General features: G+C 50.9%; 1 protein-coding gene across 1 annotated transcript in view; it reads left to right on the top strand.

The window, feature by feature from the left end:
- Positions 1-4873: 4873 nt before the first annotated feature.
- The window catches only part of CDH1 (cadherin 1), a 32508-nt gene continuing 18748 nt past the window's right edge, over positions 4874-18633 (top strand). Inside the window, exons 1-2 of the mRNA XM_063140966.1 lie at positions 4874-4968; positions 5755-5872. Coding sequence (XP_062997036.1) covers positions 4909-4968; positions 5755-5872 — 178 coding nt within the window. The 5' untranslated portion in view covers positions 4874-4908. The remainder of the gene's footprint in view (positions 4969-5754; positions 5873-18633) is intronic.

The following is an 18633-nucleotide window of genomic DNA, read 5'->3' as shown; positions in this document are numbered from 1 at the left end:
GGCTGCTGTGTGTTGCACTCTGTGCAACAGTGGCTGGCGGGCACTTTTCGAAGTGGTTCCTGGCCTCTTCCCTATTGCCCTTCTCCCCCCCCACCCCACTCCAGCCAGCTGTGTGTTCCCACCTGTGCCTCCCGTCCCCCCACCCCACCCCTCTGCAAACTTTCCCATCCACCAGAGACTGCAGATCATGTATCCAGCCTCCCCAAAGCAAACAGTAGCCAAGGTCACTTTTCTCCAGAACAAATGAGCTGAGGAGAGATAAGGTGTGTGTGTGTGTGTGTGTGTCGCGTTCCCTTCCCCTCTCATCTTTCCCCCATAGCATGTGGTGCTACAGAACTATTTCCCCGGCCTCCGCAACAGTGAGGGCTGGGAATGTTTAGTTGCTGCTGAAGCAGGCTGAGCCGGCCCCCGTTGAATATGCCACAAACGATGCTTGTTACGCATAAAGGCATTTCCATTGCAAGGCTGCAGTGGTGGTGGGGAAAGCAGATCAGTGCATGTGCAGAGTTCTAGGGGTGCTTCCTACTGCTGGAGGAATTTGGGGGTAGGGGAGCAGGTGCCAGGTGTGAGGGTGTCCTCAAAGGGGGCCAGGCCTCAGCAGTAGGACCCTCCTTTGCAAGAAGAAGAAGAAGAAGGTCCCAGGCACTTGCAGAAAGAGCTTTAAGCTACAATATCCTGGCATTATTTGGTATTTTGGCCCGGCTTCCTCTGGCTCCCCCCCCCCGCCCCCCCCCACTGGGATGCAGCCCCTGAGTTGAGCTCCCCCAAAGTTGAACGTGGCTCTCGGGCTGAGATTGCCCAGGGCCCGGTTCTAGAGTCCGCCACTGCCCTCCTTCACCCTCAAAACCCAGGAATATTGGAAGCAGCCTTGTACTGTGTCTGACCTTTGGCCTAGCTAGCCCAGTACTGTCGACACTGAGTGGCAGCTTGCTGAGGATGGTGAGAGTTGTAGTCCAACACACCTGGAAGCTTGCAAGCCGTGTGTGTGTGTGTGTGTGTGTGTGTGTGTGTGTGTGTGTGTGTGTGTGTTGAGGGAGGGCAGGGGGCTGGCAAAAGAGGTTGCTGTTGCATTGTCCTCCTTCGCTCTACCTGCCTGGCTCAGCTTCCTCCCACACAACCCCTCTCCTTCCTATCCAGTGATTCCTCCCCCCAATACACACACCTGCCAGGAGCACATTCCAGGACAAAGCTTCTCATGTGAGCTGGGAGGTGGGGAGAGAATGGCTTGAAACCGGAGTCCCTTTTCAGCGGCTAGGGCAGCCAAGCTGAGAGGGCCTGCAGCCCCCCCCCCCCCGCCATTGCCCCCTTCTCTACCTTTCCTGGCTCCAGGGCCCCCTTGGCTGGCTGCCAGTCCCAGTGCTCACCTGACTGGCTTTTCCTGCTGCAGCCCCCCTTTCCTTCTCCATGAAGCCACTGATGGGGGTGGGTCAGCCTGCCTGCCAGCCTGAAGGCAGAGCCCGGAAGAGGAGGCAGCCGCTGGCAGGGCAGCCAGGAAGCAACAACCAGAGAGGGGAGTTTGGAAAATGTCAATCAGGGCTGGGGACCCTGTGGCCGCCCTCCAGATGATGTTGGACTCTGGTCCCTATCCGATCCGCCTCAGCCAGCGGGGAGGAATGAAACTCTGGTTTTGCAACATCTGGAGAGCCACAGGTTCCCCAGTCTTGTAGATCGGGGTGGGCAATTTCTGGGTGCTGGAGTGTTGCAGTGCCCCCTACCAGGTCCCATACACCTGACCCCCATGGCAGAGGGAGAGAGGCACTGCCAAAGAGGCCAGGGGCACCCACATTCAGCCTGCCTATTAAAGGTCAACACCAACACTTTGAACTCCTCGTGCCTCCTATGGATTGGGGCTGCAGGCTGGTTGGATGCCAGCGTGACTCACGGGCACTGTCGCAGCAGTGTGTGTGTGTGTGGGGGGGGGGGTGCTTGGATTTTAAGTCCCCGCCTGTGTCTTGGGCAGAGGCCAGGAAATACTTAAGAGCCGTGCAACCCCAAAATAGTGAAAGAAGCACACAGGTTATGCAGAAATGAACCCTCCTGCTCATCAAATTCTTTCCCCAAGAAAGAGGTCTTCTGCTGGTTGCCGTTTAGCCAACCTCTGGCTTCCTCTGGTCAGTAGGAAGCGCGGAAGACGCCAGGAGGGCCTCCCTGTGTGGCTTTGGGTGGGGCAGATGTGACACCTGGCAGGCACCACCAGAGGGCACTCTCCCTTCGACCCGAGGGACCCGTCAGTCCTTGCGTGGCCAAAGGCATTGCAGCAACATGGAAGAGAAATTAAAACAGCCACGTCCCCCAAGGGCACATTTATCAGGACAGTTTATCACACAAGCAGCCTCACCTGTCCCCATTTGCTGCCTTTACAGCTTCACCAATTATGGCTGCAATCTCATACCTGCTTACTTGGGAGGAAGACCTGTTGAACTCAGTGGGACGACCTACTTCTGAATAGAGAGATACAGAATCCATCCTAGACAGCAGCTTGCGCCCCTTTAAGCATAACTATGAGTCATTTAAAAAGAAGATCTATCAACATTTGACCAGTGGGACGGCTGACGCTGTGCACCATCAAAACTAAGGACCTAAAAACTTCCTTCTAGGGTTTTTAGATAAGCAATCATGTAGGATATATTGAGGTGGGGCATTAACCGCTTCTATACCAAGTCCTTAGGGCAAAGGAAATGTTCTAAACCATCTCAACTTCACCTATCTGCTGGGAGTGGAGTGCAGTGGTTGCTGTAAGCTAGCCTTCTCCAGCCTGGTGCCCTCCGAATGTGTTGGACTGCAATTCCCATCATTCCCAGCCCTTGTGAGTTGTCATCCAAAACATCTGGAGGACAGCAGGTTGGAGAAGACTAGCTTAAATCAAAGGGAATTCTGTTAATTCCAACATATGATTTGCTTGCTTCAGGGACTGCTGACTGTAAAGGTTCAGGAAGGATGTGAGTCAGGAGGGCTAATTCCAAAATAGGTAAGGGCCACCACAGCTGTATCGTCTTACCTGTGCCTCCCTCCCTCCTAAGATCATCATTGGAGGCCCTTCGCCAAATACCCCCACTTACAGAGATTCAGTGGGAGGCTACTCATGAGCAGGCCTTTTCCGTGGTGGCTCCAAATTCTGGAATGCCCTCCCCAAGGAGGTCTGCCTGGTGCCTATTTTTGTTAATAGTAATAATATATTTGTTACCCGCCTCTCCCTCTGGATTGAGGCAGGGTACAACACAAATAAAAACACCATAAAATACAACTAATTTAAATCAGTGCATCATTAAAAGCGGCACTCCATTAAAAAGGCATCTTAAAATTCAACTGGGGAGGCCTGTTGACTTTTTCAGCACCAGGCAAAGACCTTTTATTTCACTAAAAAAATTAAAACCTTTATAAAGAATTTTTAACTGCTGCTTGCTTTATTTTTAATGACATATTTAATATAAAAATACTATTTCCCATGTTTTAAAGCAGTATTTCCCCATGTTTTAGTTGCTTGAATCTTTACCTCTTTGAAATTATTTTAAATTACTGTTGCTGCTTGTAAAGCTTTCTTTTAAAATTTTTGAATGTGCGATTGTTTTCTTTTCACTGTTTTGTTGTATTCAAACATTTATCATAAGTGTTGCTCCAAGAACTTCAGGGTGACTCATGCATTTAATAATAATAAAAAATAAGATCAACCCTAGCAGCGGATTACGAGCAGCCGCCGCAGAGAGCGAGCGGAGCGTCGCGGTCTTTCCTCTCTCCGCAGCGTTTTGCTCTTCGAGGACGGGCTGTGCAGCGAGGATCCTCGCCGGCCTCCCGCAGCGCTGCCAGCCCGGGGCGCACTTCGCAGGAGCCCTGTTTTAATGCATTGTCTCGACAGCCCTAAACGTCACGGGTGGCCCCGTTTCCCGGCTCTCCTCGCCATCCCCCTCGAGGTCCTTAAACAGGGGCCTAGAATCCTAGAACAGGAGAGTTGGAAGGGGCCGAGAAGGCCATCGAGTCCAGCCCCCTGCTCAGTGCGGCCGGTCCCTGGTCTCCATTGGTGCCGCCGCCGCGAGCCTTCGCGCTTCTCGTGGCTACACGCAGGGAATGGGGCGCTTGCTGCTGCGGCCCTGGCTGGCTGGCTGGCGCTGAATTAGCCCCACTTCGTAGCAGGCCAGGAGCATCAAAGCCTGAAAGTCTAAACGGCCGGAGTGCGTGTCTGGATCCACGCGCGGGCCCAGCTGGCTGCCCCGGGTCCGGGGAAGGCTTTTCTAAAAGCCAGCGGGTCAGCCCGGCGGTGCGTCCTCCTCGGGGCCGAGCCCTCGCCCAGCGCAAGCCCCCCTCGGGTCGGGTCGGGTCGGGTCGGGTGCGTGCAGCGCCCCCGGGGGAAGAAGCGCAGGGCGTGGGATGGGGCGGGCGGCTCGGCCAGGCGCATCGCTCGCCCGGCTCCTCCGCAGCCCTCCGAGGGGGCCTTCACCGGCGAGAAAGCAACACGCACACCCGGCTGGGGCTACGCCTGAAGCAGAAGTCCTGAGGGGCCGCACCCCAGGGCAAAAAGGAAAACGCCTGCAGGCAGAAAGCTAGCTGTTCAGGGAGCAGCACTCTCGCTGCGCCGCTACTGCTCCCCTGCAGGGAGGGATGCCGACCCAGGATCCCCCCTCCCTCTCCCTCTCCCTCTCCCTCTCCCTCTCCTCTCCCTCTGCCTCCGCTCTCGAGCTCCTCCCACCGCGGCACCTGCGGATCCGGGCGGGCGCCCCGTCTTGGCTGTGGACAAGAAGGACCGGGCGGGGGGGACGGGGACGGATGACGCGGCCGGGCCCCGCCTCTTCCACACCTGGGGGCGGGGCCTCCCCGGGGGCGGAGCCTCCCACCTGCTGGGACCGAGGAGCGCTCGCCCGGGGTGGCAAAGCGTCCCGGGTATTCGACGCCTGCGCTCGCCTGCCTCTCGCTCGGATGGCGACCCCAGCTGGACGCCCGTCGGGGCTCTGCTGCCTTCTGCTGCTCCTTCTCCAGGTAAGAGGGGGCCGGACGGGGCGCCCGACTCGGAAGCCCTTTCCTCGCGCGGGAGGGGGGAGCCGCGCTCCACATGCTCAGAGGCACGCTTCTGCGCCCCTGCGGGGCTCGCAAGTCCTGGCCAGGGACCATGGCTCACTCCCTGGCAGGATCCTCGGGGCGGGGGCGCTCCTTCGGGGGGGGGGGTTTCGGGATCCCAAAAGAGGCAACTGCCTCCCGCCCCACGTCTCACCTCGGTTTCCCCATTGGCTTCTTCCTTGGGCTTTGGCAATCATCGCCCCTCAATTTGTCAGGGTCTCAGCCCGGGGCTATGGGCGTGCCAGGCTGGACCTCTACACCGGGGCTCCAGCACCGCGACTGTCCCCCTTGCACCCCATGTTAATAAAGGAGGAGGACCTTCCCCCCCCCCAGTCCTGTATTGGCCATTGCAACCACAGACCAGGGAATCCAACTGTTGGGGGCCACCCTGAAGGAGGCAAAGCTGCCTTGAGACACTGTGCTGTTTGGGCTCTTGAGGGTGGCTGGCTGTGCTGGTAGCCTGGAAAACGTTTTCACTGGCCCAACAAGAGACCACGGGGCAGGAGGGGGGCTGCTTGGTCAGACCTGGGTATTAGGAGGTGTGGGTGGGCTCGTCCCCCCCAAAGGGTCTCCCTTATGCAAAAACTGCTAAATCCTCCTCAGGAGGAAGAGTCTGGGGACTCCCCCCCCCTCCCCAGCCCGCCATGTCTCCTCCAAGGAGTGGCACTGGCCGGCTCTTGATTCATACTTGTTTTTCCTGCCTGCCAGGCTGGAACGTGGCTTTGTGAGGAGACGGCAGCCCGGTGCCAACCAGGCTTCAGTTTGGACACATACACTTTCCTCGTGCCCCGGCCGGACTTGGAACGGGGCAGGATCCTGGGCACAGGTAAGAGGCCGCTGCGACGCATCCCTGCTTCCTCAGTTGGGTGGGATCTTCTGAGTTCACTTGCCTGTGATGACGTAACAGCCGGGTTGCGTGTGCTGATTCGATCAGTCTCCTTCCTTCCTTCCTTCCTTCCTTCCTTCCTTCCTTCCTTCAAACCCCATAACCTATTTCTGGGGCTGGATTAATCATTCTGCTAAGCATGCGAGAGAGCAGAGCTCAAAGCCCCTGCTATGATGCCACTGTCCGGGAGTTTCCCTGTGAGCAACGTGTGTCTTGCTTGCTAAATATTATTGCAGCTTATTCTGATGATGATCCATATTTCCTTTTGCGAGAAGACTCCCCCCCCCCAAAAAAATAGTGGGGCATAGATCCATAAAATGCAATCAATACAAATACTAAAATATATGACGTACACTGGCCAAGAAAGTGATGGGCTGGTTTGAAATCCCTACTTGCAGTTCCAAGTGACTACTCACTTTGTGATCTGTCGCCTCTTCTGTAAAATGGGTATAACAACAACAGGCCTGCCAGGGTGATAAACAAGATGTCCCACAAAGCATTAAAAGTGCACATTTTTGAAGCCTGAAGAGCAGTCATTCCTGCTGTTTGCGTATGCAAGGCTGTGGCTGGGTGCCCGGCACCCGGTTCACTCTGGCACTGATGAGGGAAGGACTCCTGGGTGTGATGTGACTCCATTTGCATCCTGTACATCTCAAGTTATAAAAACAGCTGTGCTTTTGCTAGCCTGATAACCAAGGAACTGTTAGCAATGGGTTTTGACTCTGAACAAATGTGTGACCAAAGGAGTCGTGAAGCTCTCACATTCAAGACAAATTAGAGACACCAAAGTTTTGCACTCTTATCTGAAGCATAGTTATTTATTTTCTGTTGGAGACAGGAGACTGGGCTGGAAGAATTCAGTCATAACTTCATCAGTCTTCTGGAGGCAAGTTTATCATTCTTCTACTTGATAGCCTCCTCATAACATGACCTCTCTAACATGACATGGCAAGGTCTTTCAAACAAGCTTAGAACATCACATACAATCGCCAGTGAAGTGATTTCTAGAGGCAGAAGTAGCAGTTCTGAGGAGCGTTTCTCTTTGGCGTGTCCTGCGAGAGCCACGAAAGGGTTAAGCAAAAGTTCAGGTGCTTTCTTTCCACTTTGCCCTTTTCCCCCTCCAGCAACGCAAGGTGGAGCCGAGCTAAGCCAGGCTGGGAGGGGTGACGGGCTGGGAGGGGCGACGGGCTGGGAGGGTGATGCTGACTTGCCCCTACTTGCTGCCGCCTCTGGCTCAGGCGTGTTTGTTCACTTGAACTTTGACAATCCCTCTTGACTGGTTACCTGGCAGCCCAATCAGGGGCTTCCTGCTTTGCTGCTTATCGCAGTTTCGTTAGCGTGACGAAGCGGCCTGCCAGTCCTGCTGTGTCAATAAGCTTTTGTGAATCATTTACCTCGCTTCGCTTGGGATCGGTTTGGAGTCTGGCTCTCAGTTCTATTGTGAGAAAGACTGGCCCCTGGCAACTGGCCTTGTGCTGTGTTCAGGAGACAGCCCTGAATCCACGGCTGCTTTTGCGTCTGCTGTCTTGGCCTCTTCTTTAGGGTGGATTCATGCATTGAGCAGGGGGTTGGACTAGATGGCCTTGTAGGCTCCTTCCAACTCTGCTGTTCTATGATTCTATGATTCTCTAGGTGAACAGGCAGTGAGTGTGTGGCGCAGTTGGGTAATTTTAGACCCTGCTGTTGTGCCGGGGTGGGAGCGGGGGGCATGAGGCAGCCATTCCATGGTTTACAACTGCTTTGACTTCCTGATAGGCTAAAACCCTATTTGCCATTTCTGATTTGAAAAAGAAAGAAATAGTCTGTGCATACACAGTTTTGCATTTTAAACTCACTCAAAGAATCAAGACTATAGGAATAAAATGGCATTTGCTTCTGTTGCCCTGATGGCCTTAAAGACCCCACCAACTCTACTATTCTATGATTCTATGATAAACACACCTCCTTAGAAAGAAGCACCATTTTGTGGGTTTTTTAAAATGTATTTATTAAATTTATATACTGCCCCATAGCTGAAGCTCTCTGGGCGGTTTACAAAAGTACAAATATAAATGTTTGCCCCTTCTCTTTGCCAGATATGAGTGTTGCTGCTCGGAGACCATTTAATCTGAAATACAGTTCTCCCCCTCCTATTTCACCTTTACTCATCTTCAACTCCAAAATGACTTTGCCTCTCTTCAAAGTCACAAGTGACTCAGAGAAATTGGGGTCTGAAAGTTGCCTCCCACTTTCATCCAAAAGCACGTGCCCTTCTACTCTCCAACCCAAAGATAATATGTTCTAAAGGTAAAAAAGAACAAATTGAGTGTCTGTAACCATGTGCGTTCTGGATTTCCTGCCCCCTGACAATTTTTTTTTTTAAATGAAGCGAGGATTCTGTGGTGAGCAGCGTCCGCCCTGACATGACCATGGCGGGTGGTTCTCTGGCTGTCATTTAGAGGCCCTGGACTTCAGCCCCAGGGTCCAGCCCTGGCTTACACACACCTGTGAACCTGCCCAAGTACAAAGGGAGCACAGGCCTCCAAAATATTTTTATTCATCGCCATGTTTATGCAGCATCCACCCTGAGTTACATTAAAAAGAGAAGAGAAAACAGCCAAACGTTTAACTATTCAGTCTCATTAGTAATATCAAGGCTCTAGAAAACAACAGCAACAGACACAGCATTCCAAAAACTTGTCTTCCCTGATTTCATATCAGATTACACTCCCTGCCCCCCCCCAAAAAAACACAACAACTGTAGAGTTTATAATTGGTTGTGGTGCCACCGTGCCGGGGTTGGATGCCGGGAGTATGCAGCAAACCGTATGCATATGTTGTGCTCAAACAAGTTTGTGGCTTGTTTTCCAAATCAGGTCCCAGATCATATTAGGGTTGTGTTATTAACACACAATGACTTAACGTTCTAAGCAATTGATTTTAGGGGAGTTCTTTCCATCCTAGGTTTTCTGATTAACTGCTGGGAAATATTTGATGTGTGAGCTTCATTGGTTGTAAGGAGGTTGGATGTAAACCGCCCAGAGAGCTTTGGTTATGAGGCGGTATATAAACATAATAAAATAAATAAATAAATTTGGTAGCATATGATGAGATTTTTAATCAGATCGTAGATTTTTCTTATTGTTGATTATTTGTGCTTCTGTGTTTGCTGTCTTTTTATATGATTGTATGTTGTTGTTTTTAATAATTCTTTTTAAGGGTTTAATCTTTGTAAACCACCCAGAGAGCTTCAGCTGTTGGGCAGTATAGAAATGAAATAAATGAAGTGAAATGAAATGGTATTAGAGGCATGGGAGGATATAAATACTCCAGAAGACTGGGCAAGTTGCTGACCTGATCACACACACACTTAATATTTTACTAGGAAAGAAGAAATAAGGAATTAGAATTAAATATTATCTACACTTGCGGATTATACTGTAAGCGTAGAGGTTTATACCTTAAGGTTAATATGTTTTCATATATTAAGATGTGTATTATTATTATTATTATTATTATTATTGTTGTTGTTATTAGAGTTCTTTAAAAAAAAACCTCTCTAAGCACTCAAATTCTTAACATTGCTTGTCTTAACATTCATAAACAATGTTTCACATGTCCAAAATATGAAAATTGTAGCTATCTTAGGATGCAAAACACTGACAAGTATTGAAATCAGACACTTAACACAGAATCATTCTGAAAACCATTCTGTGGGCCTAATCTTGGCAAGGTGATGACTTTGTGCCTGGCTGGTAAAAAGAGATGCCTCTACACCTTGGTCAATGTGAAAGAGAAAGGGGTGTATTTAAGGATGACTAACCACTTTAAAGGCAATTCTCTAGACAAGCTAAACTTGACTCTGGTGTTTGGAGATCATTTGATACACACCCAAGGTGATAGATCTTAACTTGTACACCTGTTTCCTAATGCAGACAAGGTAGGAGGGACAATCGACCTGCTTCCAGTCTTGATGCGAAACAGAACTGAAGGTGGCTGGAAGGGAAAATGTAGAATGTTTTATATATACACCTACTGCCCTTCATGCAAATAAAGCTTTGAAAGCTAGGCTTTCAAACACACCTGTTTCCAAATGCAGGCAAGATGGAAGGGGAATAGACCTGAATCAATGTGACAAAGCAGAGGCCTACATTGGGGTCTGTTTTAAAAGGGGACCCCAATTTCTGGGAAGAGTTTCATGTTCAAGCATCCTTCTGACCAGTCTCTTGTGCTGTGTTAATTTTTCAGCAAGGGCTGCTTTAGGGTGATCATATGGAAAGGAGGACAGGACTCCTGTATCTAACAGTTGCATAGAAAAGGGAATTTATGGAAAACCTGGTGAAATTTCCTCTTCATCACAACAGTTAAAGCTGCAGGAGCTATACTAGAGAGATCAGATACAAAAGAGGGCAGGGCACCTGCAGCTTTAACTGTTGTGATGAAGAGGAAATTTCACCAGGTTTTCCTCATATTCAAATGACACCTGCTGAAATTCCCTTTTCTATGCAACTGTTAAAGATACAGGAGCCCTGTCCTCCTTTTCATAGGGTCACCCTAGCTACTTCCAATTTTTATTTTATTGGGCGAACCATCATTTCCATTATATTTATTTATTTATTTAAAACATTTATATTCCGCCCTATATCATTAAGATCTCAGGGCAACATACAGATAAAAGCATATATAAAACAGTAAATATACACAGCTAAAAACAAATTAAACCATAAACCAAGTTAAAATAATATATAATTTAAAAGCAGTAAAACAATTAAAACAGTTAAAACTGTTGGTTTTCCAGTATTGTGCTATTATTATTCTGGCTGCTGCTGAGTTGTTCGCTATATAACTGAAAATACCTGCCCCCAATCCTTGCATCCCCTCACGGGTCCATGACATGGGTCACGCCATGCCTCTGGCCCAGCAGCGAAGGGGGTGAGGGTGGGGTTGATAGAGTTTAATCTCATGGGTGTCAGGCGTCACCCTGTGCATTCGCTTTAATTCCGGGCTGCAGAGCCTCCAGTCAGGGGGCCAGATCCACCCCCTCCTGGAGTCCTGATCCAGTCTTCCGGGATTCCCCAAATGGCTGAACCTCCTTGCCCAGATCTCGTGGCCTCCCAGCTTTTGTGCCGTTGCTGCCACACCCATTCTGATAGGCTGAAATGCCTCTCCTGAAGCTCGAGTCCTGGCAGAGAGAGCTGTAAGCTCAAATTCACTGCTGTTTGTGTGTGTGGGGGGGGTCGTATTTTGGACCTGGCCCCTTTGCCTTTGGGCGAAAGAAGTTCAAGGCCTGTTTGAAATGCATTTCTCTAATTTAGGTTGACCCTATGAAAAGGAGGACAGGGCTCCTGTATCTTTAACAGTTGCATAGAAAAGGGAAGTTCAGCAGGTGTCATTTGTATATATGGGGAACCTGGTGAAATTCCCTCTTCATCACAACAGTTAAAGCTGCAGGATCTATACTAGAGTGACCAGATTTAAAAGAGGGCAGGGCACCTGCAGAACTGTTGTGATGAAGAGGGAATTTCACCAGGTTCCCCATATATATAAATGACACCTGCTGAAATTCCCTTTTCAAAGATACAGGAGCCCTGTCCTCCTTTTCATAGGGTCATCCTATCTAATTGCCACTGAAATAGAATGGGGAGGCTCCTCTGCATTTGACCGGGTGTCAGTCAATTGTTTGCCAATATCCACTTTCCAAGCAGTTTTCGGCGTCCTGTCATTCCGCTAAGATGCATCCAGGAGAACTTTTTAAAAAGTCGTCCCATGACTGCGTCACTGTTGCAAGCCAAAGGGTTAGGCTGTGTGACAAAGCTGGCAAAAACTAGGCCTTGCCCAGCTGTGCAAGTCTGTGTCTGAGATTGCGATATTCTTAATAGCAGTAATGGATTGTTGTAGAACAGTAAGCGCTTTTAAAAAAAACACACCAAGCAATGTAATTAGCGTTCACCAACAGGATGAAGCTGCGAAGAAGAAATGGAACGGAGAGAGGGAAGTGGTAGAGATGTGATGAGAGGGTTCTGCTCAAATGGTCCAGCACAGGGGCGGGGAACCCTTTGACAACAGGATGATTAGGCATGATAGGAGTTGTAGTCCAATGATCTCTGGAGGGCCACAGTCCCCCTCCCTTTGTGTGGCGCACATGTGGAAACTTGTGGCCCTGTAAATACTTGGGCCTGCAACTTCTATCAGCACTCACCATTTCTATGCTGGTCAGGGCTGACGAGACTTGTAGCCAAAACATCTGGAGGGCCACAAGTTGACCAGCCCTGGGTGGGCAGAAAGTAGGTCTCCAGATGTTTTTGGATTTAAACTCCCAGCATACGTGACTATTCGCAGAGGCTTCTGGGAGTTGAAGTCCCAAACATCTGGAGATCTATCTTCTGCCCACCCCAAATGTAGAGGACTGGAGAGACTTGGGTTCATATCCTGAGTGAGCCATGAGACTTTTGTGGCAACCTCGGACCAGTTACATGTGCTGCTCCACTGATTGTGGTCAAGACAAACCTTTGGGGGAAAGGTCGAATGCAAAGAGAATGGACTAATTCAGATGTCAGGAACATTTTCCCCCCATGAAGGGTCATTGGGCCTTGGGAAAAGCTGATCAGGGTTGCAGCTGATGGAAGGTGGAACAAAAGCTGAACCTGTCCAGGATTCCTACCTGTGATGACTCAATTCCTGTGTGTGTGAGTATGCATGAATGTGTGTACAATACTTTCTGGTTGCTTTTGTATTGCAAAATTAGAGGAAAGCTGAGTCAAGTGGCTGGAAAGCAGCTGGTCCACCCACAGCTGGGTTGCTCACGAATGCATCTCAGGCTATCTCTGTGACCCCTTTTTGGGGTTGTTGCTGGTGACTCAATGCCACTTGCTTCCTGCTGCTACGGCAATGTGCGTGAGAGGTGGTGTAGCGTAGTGACCAAGAGAGCTTCGGCTATTGGGCGGTATAAAAATGTAATAAATAAATAAATAAATAAATAAATAAATAAGAGGGCGGGTAAAGAAGCTGCAGGACCCTAGTTTGAATCTCACCTTTGTGCTGAACTCACCAGGGGTCTTAGGTTAGCCTCTTCCTCTTGGCCTCAGTTGCTCCATCTGCAATGTGGTGGTGGCGGAGAGATCATAATTCTGATCTACCTTACAAGGTTGTAAGGATTACAACTAGATGATGTCTGTAAAGTGCTTTAACACTTGCAAGTTCTGCTGATATCATGCTTATGTCTATAAAGTCCTGGACCTCCAAAGATTGGTGGTACATGTTAGACAGGAGATGCTGCAGCGCGGACATGAGGCCAATGGTGTCTTTTCGGAGAGGTTTAACCTTGCTACCGTGTTGAAAAGCACATCTGGCCAGGAAAAAATTCAGGGAGGCTTCTTGAACACCTGTTGAAATCAAGGGGTCTGAGCGGCGGGGATGGGTGCCCTCCTTTGGGTGCTGCCCTGGTTTTCTCGTTTGTGCTTTGTGTGTGGAGTTGATGCCTTTCGGCTCCTCACCCCTGGCTTGGCCTGCTCTGCGTTCCCCGCATTAACAGGCTGCACTGTGTCTGCACACGTTGCAATGGCCGTGCTGGCTGGGGATAATGGAACTTGTGTCCTAACACATCTGGAGGTTGGGCAAGGCTGAATATTGCATGTATTGTACATCCTTGAGTGTCTCTTGCTTGGACACTGGTGGCTCGTTCACATATTGGCAGCTGAGCTAGTCTGAAACCTGTCTGCGGGGTCTGAGATCTTCCTCAGAGGAGAGTTGTGATCTAGCTGCACAGGTGAACTCTCAGCAGAATCTGCTGTTCACCCAGGGCTTGGCTTGGCTTCATCCAGGTAGCACTGAAGGCCCCAAAGAGAGCATCTGAACCGCTCTTTAGCACGGCCTTTGAGAGGTGGCAAGTGAGCAAGATGAGGCCTGATGGGAGGGAGGGAGGGAGGGAGGGAGGTTTCCCAGCTGCTAATCCGCAGAGGTGCTGCACTTCAAAGGCGCTCTAGAGGAGCAAAGGGCTGTCCGCAGGCTTAGCGAAATGGCCTGTAATTAGGGCGAAGCTCCCTCCTCTCTCTCTCTCTTTCTTTGTGTGCAGTTTTCCACCTGCTGTCTCTGGAGCCCTGGCTGTAGAGGTGAACGCCTGTTTCTGGCACTTGTGTCGTGCCTAAATCCAGTCTCAAAACTGGCTGGACCAATTTGGAGAGCTCTGTTTGGGGGATGGGTAAAAGATCAAATCTCCGCCCTGTCTGTGCTGAGTGACATGCAAAGAACTGGGGAGAGGGGTTGGTGCCGCTCACCACTGCCATTTCCTGGGTGCGTGTCATGCAGAGAGTTCTGCAACTGGCCGCGTCCTGGGACCTGACAGCCGGAAGAGGCCCAAGCAAGGTCATCAAGTGCAGAGACCTTCCCACAGATCAACTCCTGCTAATGCCATCAATGGGGCAGATACCTCGAACGCAGCCTTTGACTGAGTCAGACCATCGGTCCAGCTGGCCTGGTGTCGTGTACCTGGCCTGGCCTGACAGTGGTTCTCCAGGGCTGCACGCAGGATGTTTTCCGGGCACTGCCTGGAGACAGCCAGGGCTTGAACCTGGTGCTGTCAGCATCTGAAGCAAACGTTCTTCCACTGAGCTACGGGGCCTCCCTCCTCTCTGCCTCAAAGAGAGCTATAAACAGAAGTGGCTGCTCCGTAGGGGCAGGGAGGGAGGGCTGTGCCTGCAGAGCCTCAAGGACGCAAAACCCACGCCCTCCCCTGCCCCACGCTTTCGCTTTGCCCAGGCAGCTTCCAAAGCCTTTCCGGCCGCTCCGGCTGCCATCCTCTCGCTCTTCTTTGTTACTTCCCCTTTCTGTCCTGTGGCTTCATAAGCACAGCAGACCACTGCAGGACGCCTGCAAGGAAGACTGTGACTGATGGGGAAGGGGAGAAGGGGGTGATCCGTTGACGTTGCCCTAGGATTTGGTCGCCCCCTGGAGTGGAGAACTGGACCCGGGGTCCTCTGAGCTGAAGGGCAGCTTGGCTGCCTTCTGTCTGCACTGCAGGCTTGGGAAGGTTGGGTTCTCTCTGTGGCAGGCCCTGGTCAGCGCTCTTGGGTTTTCCACTGCCATCCGGCAGCCCTGGTGTTTCGGCTGGCCTTTCGCCTGTGTCTTCCTTGCTTCATACAGTGGAGGCAGAGGCCTGGGCCACCTGGGGACGGAGCTCTCCTGACTCATTCCATCTGTGCAGATGGGGACAGCCGGCCACGCCTGTTTATGTGCCCCGTGGAGGGGAGGCCCGTCCCATCCCCCAATGACCTTCTTTTCCCTTCTGGGAAGCTTAGCAGGCATATCAATGCCACCAATCCACGAAACAAAAACCTCTGCCGGCTCTCCACTGTCCCACCTTCATCTGCACAGCTTCTCAACCAGGTTCTCCAAGGAGCTTCCTTCCTCTGGGTCGAGATGAGGCAGCTGCAGATTCCGGAGCATGATGAAGGCTGGCAAACGTGGTTGCATCTCTTTATTTTTAACCAACTTTTAATAATGTTTTAAATAAACCACCTGCAGGGGAAGTAGGACAGCAGGCAGGAAGTGAGTCCCGCAGGGTGCTGGGGTTGTGCGTTGCGCAGACACTTCCTAGGATGGTTGATCCAGGGCGGCACCGTTGCGAGGAAGGCGGCGCTAACCCAGGGCAACCTCCATTGGACAGGTGTGGGTTCCTGCTGCCAGGGTGGAAGTTCTTCCGCTCCGCTGCTGGAGGTGGAGGAAGCGGGTTGGGGCGGGAACTGGGCCTTTCTGGCTCAAGAGAGTGAAACGGTCCAGGCTGGGTCTCTGTGGTGTGCTCCCCTCAGAATGGGAGAAGGTGGCCGTCGCTTCTCCCCACCTCACGTAGCATCGTAGGGTTGCAGAGCTGGGGAGTCCTCCTGGCCCCACCCTCTTTTCTCGCTTGGAAGGGAGATCCAGAAGGTTCAGGCCTCCACCTCCGCCAGCAGCCTCAGCCCAGGTTTTCCCCAGATTGCAAGCGGAGGTTGAAAGCCTTCCTGACCCCCTTCCAGGGGAACAGATTCATTCTGGGGCGCGAAACTGAAACTTGCCCAGTGCTCTGCCGCCCGGGGCTTTTTAGCCATGTTGATTTTGATCTGGAATGACATCCGCCGAAAGTGGACTCATGTGACTTTGGAGAGACTCACTGATTTCACAGACCAAGGAGCCCCTCCCCCTCCCTGGCTCGTTTTCATCCGCTGAATTGTTCCCTGTGTGCAAATATGTGTCGGCCCTCTGAATCAGCTTTCAGGTGAAACTCTTGTTCGGCAAGCCGAGGAGTCGTGGAGAAACTCCAAGGTGATGTCACCGCTCAAACCCGGAACCTGCATCTCGGGGCAGGCAGGCACGGGAGGGGCGCCCAGCTGCGCAGTTTGCCCGACACACGTCCCTATAGATGAGTCCCGTAGGACGTATCCTGCTCAAGGGTAGCTAGCATGATTTACCTACAAATGCAGGAGCTGATGATGCAGTTGAGCAGGCAATTCGATACCGGATGAGACCTCGTTGGGTCAACGTTAGTTGTAATGAGCGCCCAGGCTGTGGAGAGAGAACGCAAGCTTCGTCCAGCATGGATCAAGAGCGGGGCAACTGTTAGGTTCTCGCCTCTGGATCCTTAGCGGGTTGGCAAGTGCCTGCATCTCCGTTCTGATCACCACCCCTCCACAGAAAAAGAACTGAGCTGGATCAGGCGTTAAGGCCCCCTCTAGCCTCCTGCTTCCCACAGTAGCCCCTGTTTCGCACTTGCTCTCCTCCAGGAACTGGGGGTCAGTGGCACAGTGCCTTTGAACATGGCGATACTATAAAGCCATTATGACAAGTAGCCGTTAATAAGACCCACTTGAATTTGTTCAGTCCACCTTTAAAGCCCACATCTTGTGGCAGGGAGTTCCATAAGTTAATGGCATGTGTTATGAAGGCGTACTTCACCATCTCCTGGCCCTCAGTTTCATTGGAGGATGCTTTTTGTATATATGAGAGGGAGAGTCAGCATTCTCTCTTTCCACTTTCTCCACAAAGGCGGGGTTTCCTTGCCGGTGGCTGGCGACGGCTTCCTCCTACTTGTCCCAGGGCCTGTTTGGGTCTCCAAATGGGGAAGTTGACTTCCGGTGCCCCACCCTGACCAGGACTTAGGAGGATGAGACACACACGCTCTCTCTCTCTCTTTGCTAAGAACCCATGTCACCCGGAAGTGGGATCCTCCAAGGATGCTGCTGCCCATATTTGGTGCTGTGGGAGCACTTACAGGGCTCCTCTTACTTCCCTGGAACCAGCCATTTGACAGTCAGAAGCCACAGTTCATGGTTTGGGAGATGGGGAATGTCCCTGATCATCATTGGCTTTCTCCCTGGGGGCTCCCTCTTGCTCTGCTGCAGGAATTCTGCTTCATTTATGCTTCATTCCACCTTCCCTAGTTTTTGAAGGCCAGAGATCCCAGTGTATTTACATTTTTTTAAAGAGCGGTGAGTCATTTTAGCCCTCTATGACCCGAGATAAAGATGTTGATTTCTTGCCTGAGGCAGGGATATGGGAGCTTTTGCCCTGAAAGTCTATCCCACGGCCCTCTCGCTCTCTCCTCCACATTTCTCTCTCTCCCACACCCACAGGGAGTCAACACTTTGCTCTGAGAAAGGGTTAGGGTTACATGCAAGGCCAAGCCAGCTGGATCTGCAAACCCCTTGGGCCTGCAATCTTTTTGAGATGAGCTAGAGGAGAGCGCTGCTAATGGGGGCGCACCTCTCGCAGCTGCCTCGGTCTAGTGCTGATGAGACTTGTGGGTTCTGTTGTGTTGCTGGAGTGAGCCCATCTGTGTTTATGGGGAAGTGGGAGCACCCACGGTTTACATGAGGTGGCTGAGGAGCCCAGTCCTTAAGGGAACTGCTTGCACAGAGGAGGATGCATAAGGAGGAGTCAGCACTTATAGCACCAAAAAGTGTTGCTCTGTGACTTGAGCGAATTATGGAAATAAAGTACATTTTGTTCAGCCCATGTAATTCTAATCTGCCTGTCACATGAAGGGACATGCCTTCAGTCTGGTTGCCATAGAATCATAGAATAGTAGAGTTGGAAGGGGCCTATAAGGCCATTTGAGCCCAACCCTCTGCTCAGTCCACATGAAGCCATGAAGACTAGAAACTTTGTTTTGTTATAAAAAGGAAAATTGAGATTTCCAGGTTGATGAGTTGCTTGGCATTATAGGGTGAAAAAATCCAATAATGCACATGACTCACCAGAGTGTTGTTGCTGCTACTGCTGCTGTGTGTGTGGTTTTTTTAAAAAGAAGTTAATAACTTCCAAATCATTCCTTTTTGATGAGGAAAACACATCATATGCTAGGATGTTTTACATTTCGATTTCAAAATGATGTGTGTGTGTGTGTGAGAGAGAGAGAGACAGACAGACAAACAGAGACAGACAGAGAGAGCATAAAATATCCTTATTTTTATAATAAAAAAATTCTCCTCCGTTTAGGGATTTCATTGCTTTTATTCCTGTGGTTATCTTTACTGTGACAAAAGACCAAAAACAAAACCCACCACCATTAATTTAAAAGGAAGCAAAGATCCATGTTTTCCGCCATCCATCAAACCCTGAAGGGCAACGGGATCAGCTCCAGAATAAGCTTTGATGGTTGCTTTCTCTGGAGAGGGGCGTGCGCCGTGCGCAGACGTGTGCGTGCATGTATAACACAGACAGAACCTCTTGGGGGGATTAACTTGTGTCCTTTT

This window comes from Elgaria multicarinata, chromosome 14, assembly GCF_023053635.1.
Source record: "Elgaria multicarinata webbii isolate HBS135686 ecotype San Diego chromosome 14, rElgMul1.1.pri, whole genome shotgun sequence".
NCBI lineage: Eukaryota > Metazoa > Chordata > Lepidosauria > Squamata > Anguidae > Elgaria > Elgaria multicarinata.
Note: the sequence above shows the minus strand (reverse complement) of the source record. Positions and strands in the feature narration are given on the sequence as shown.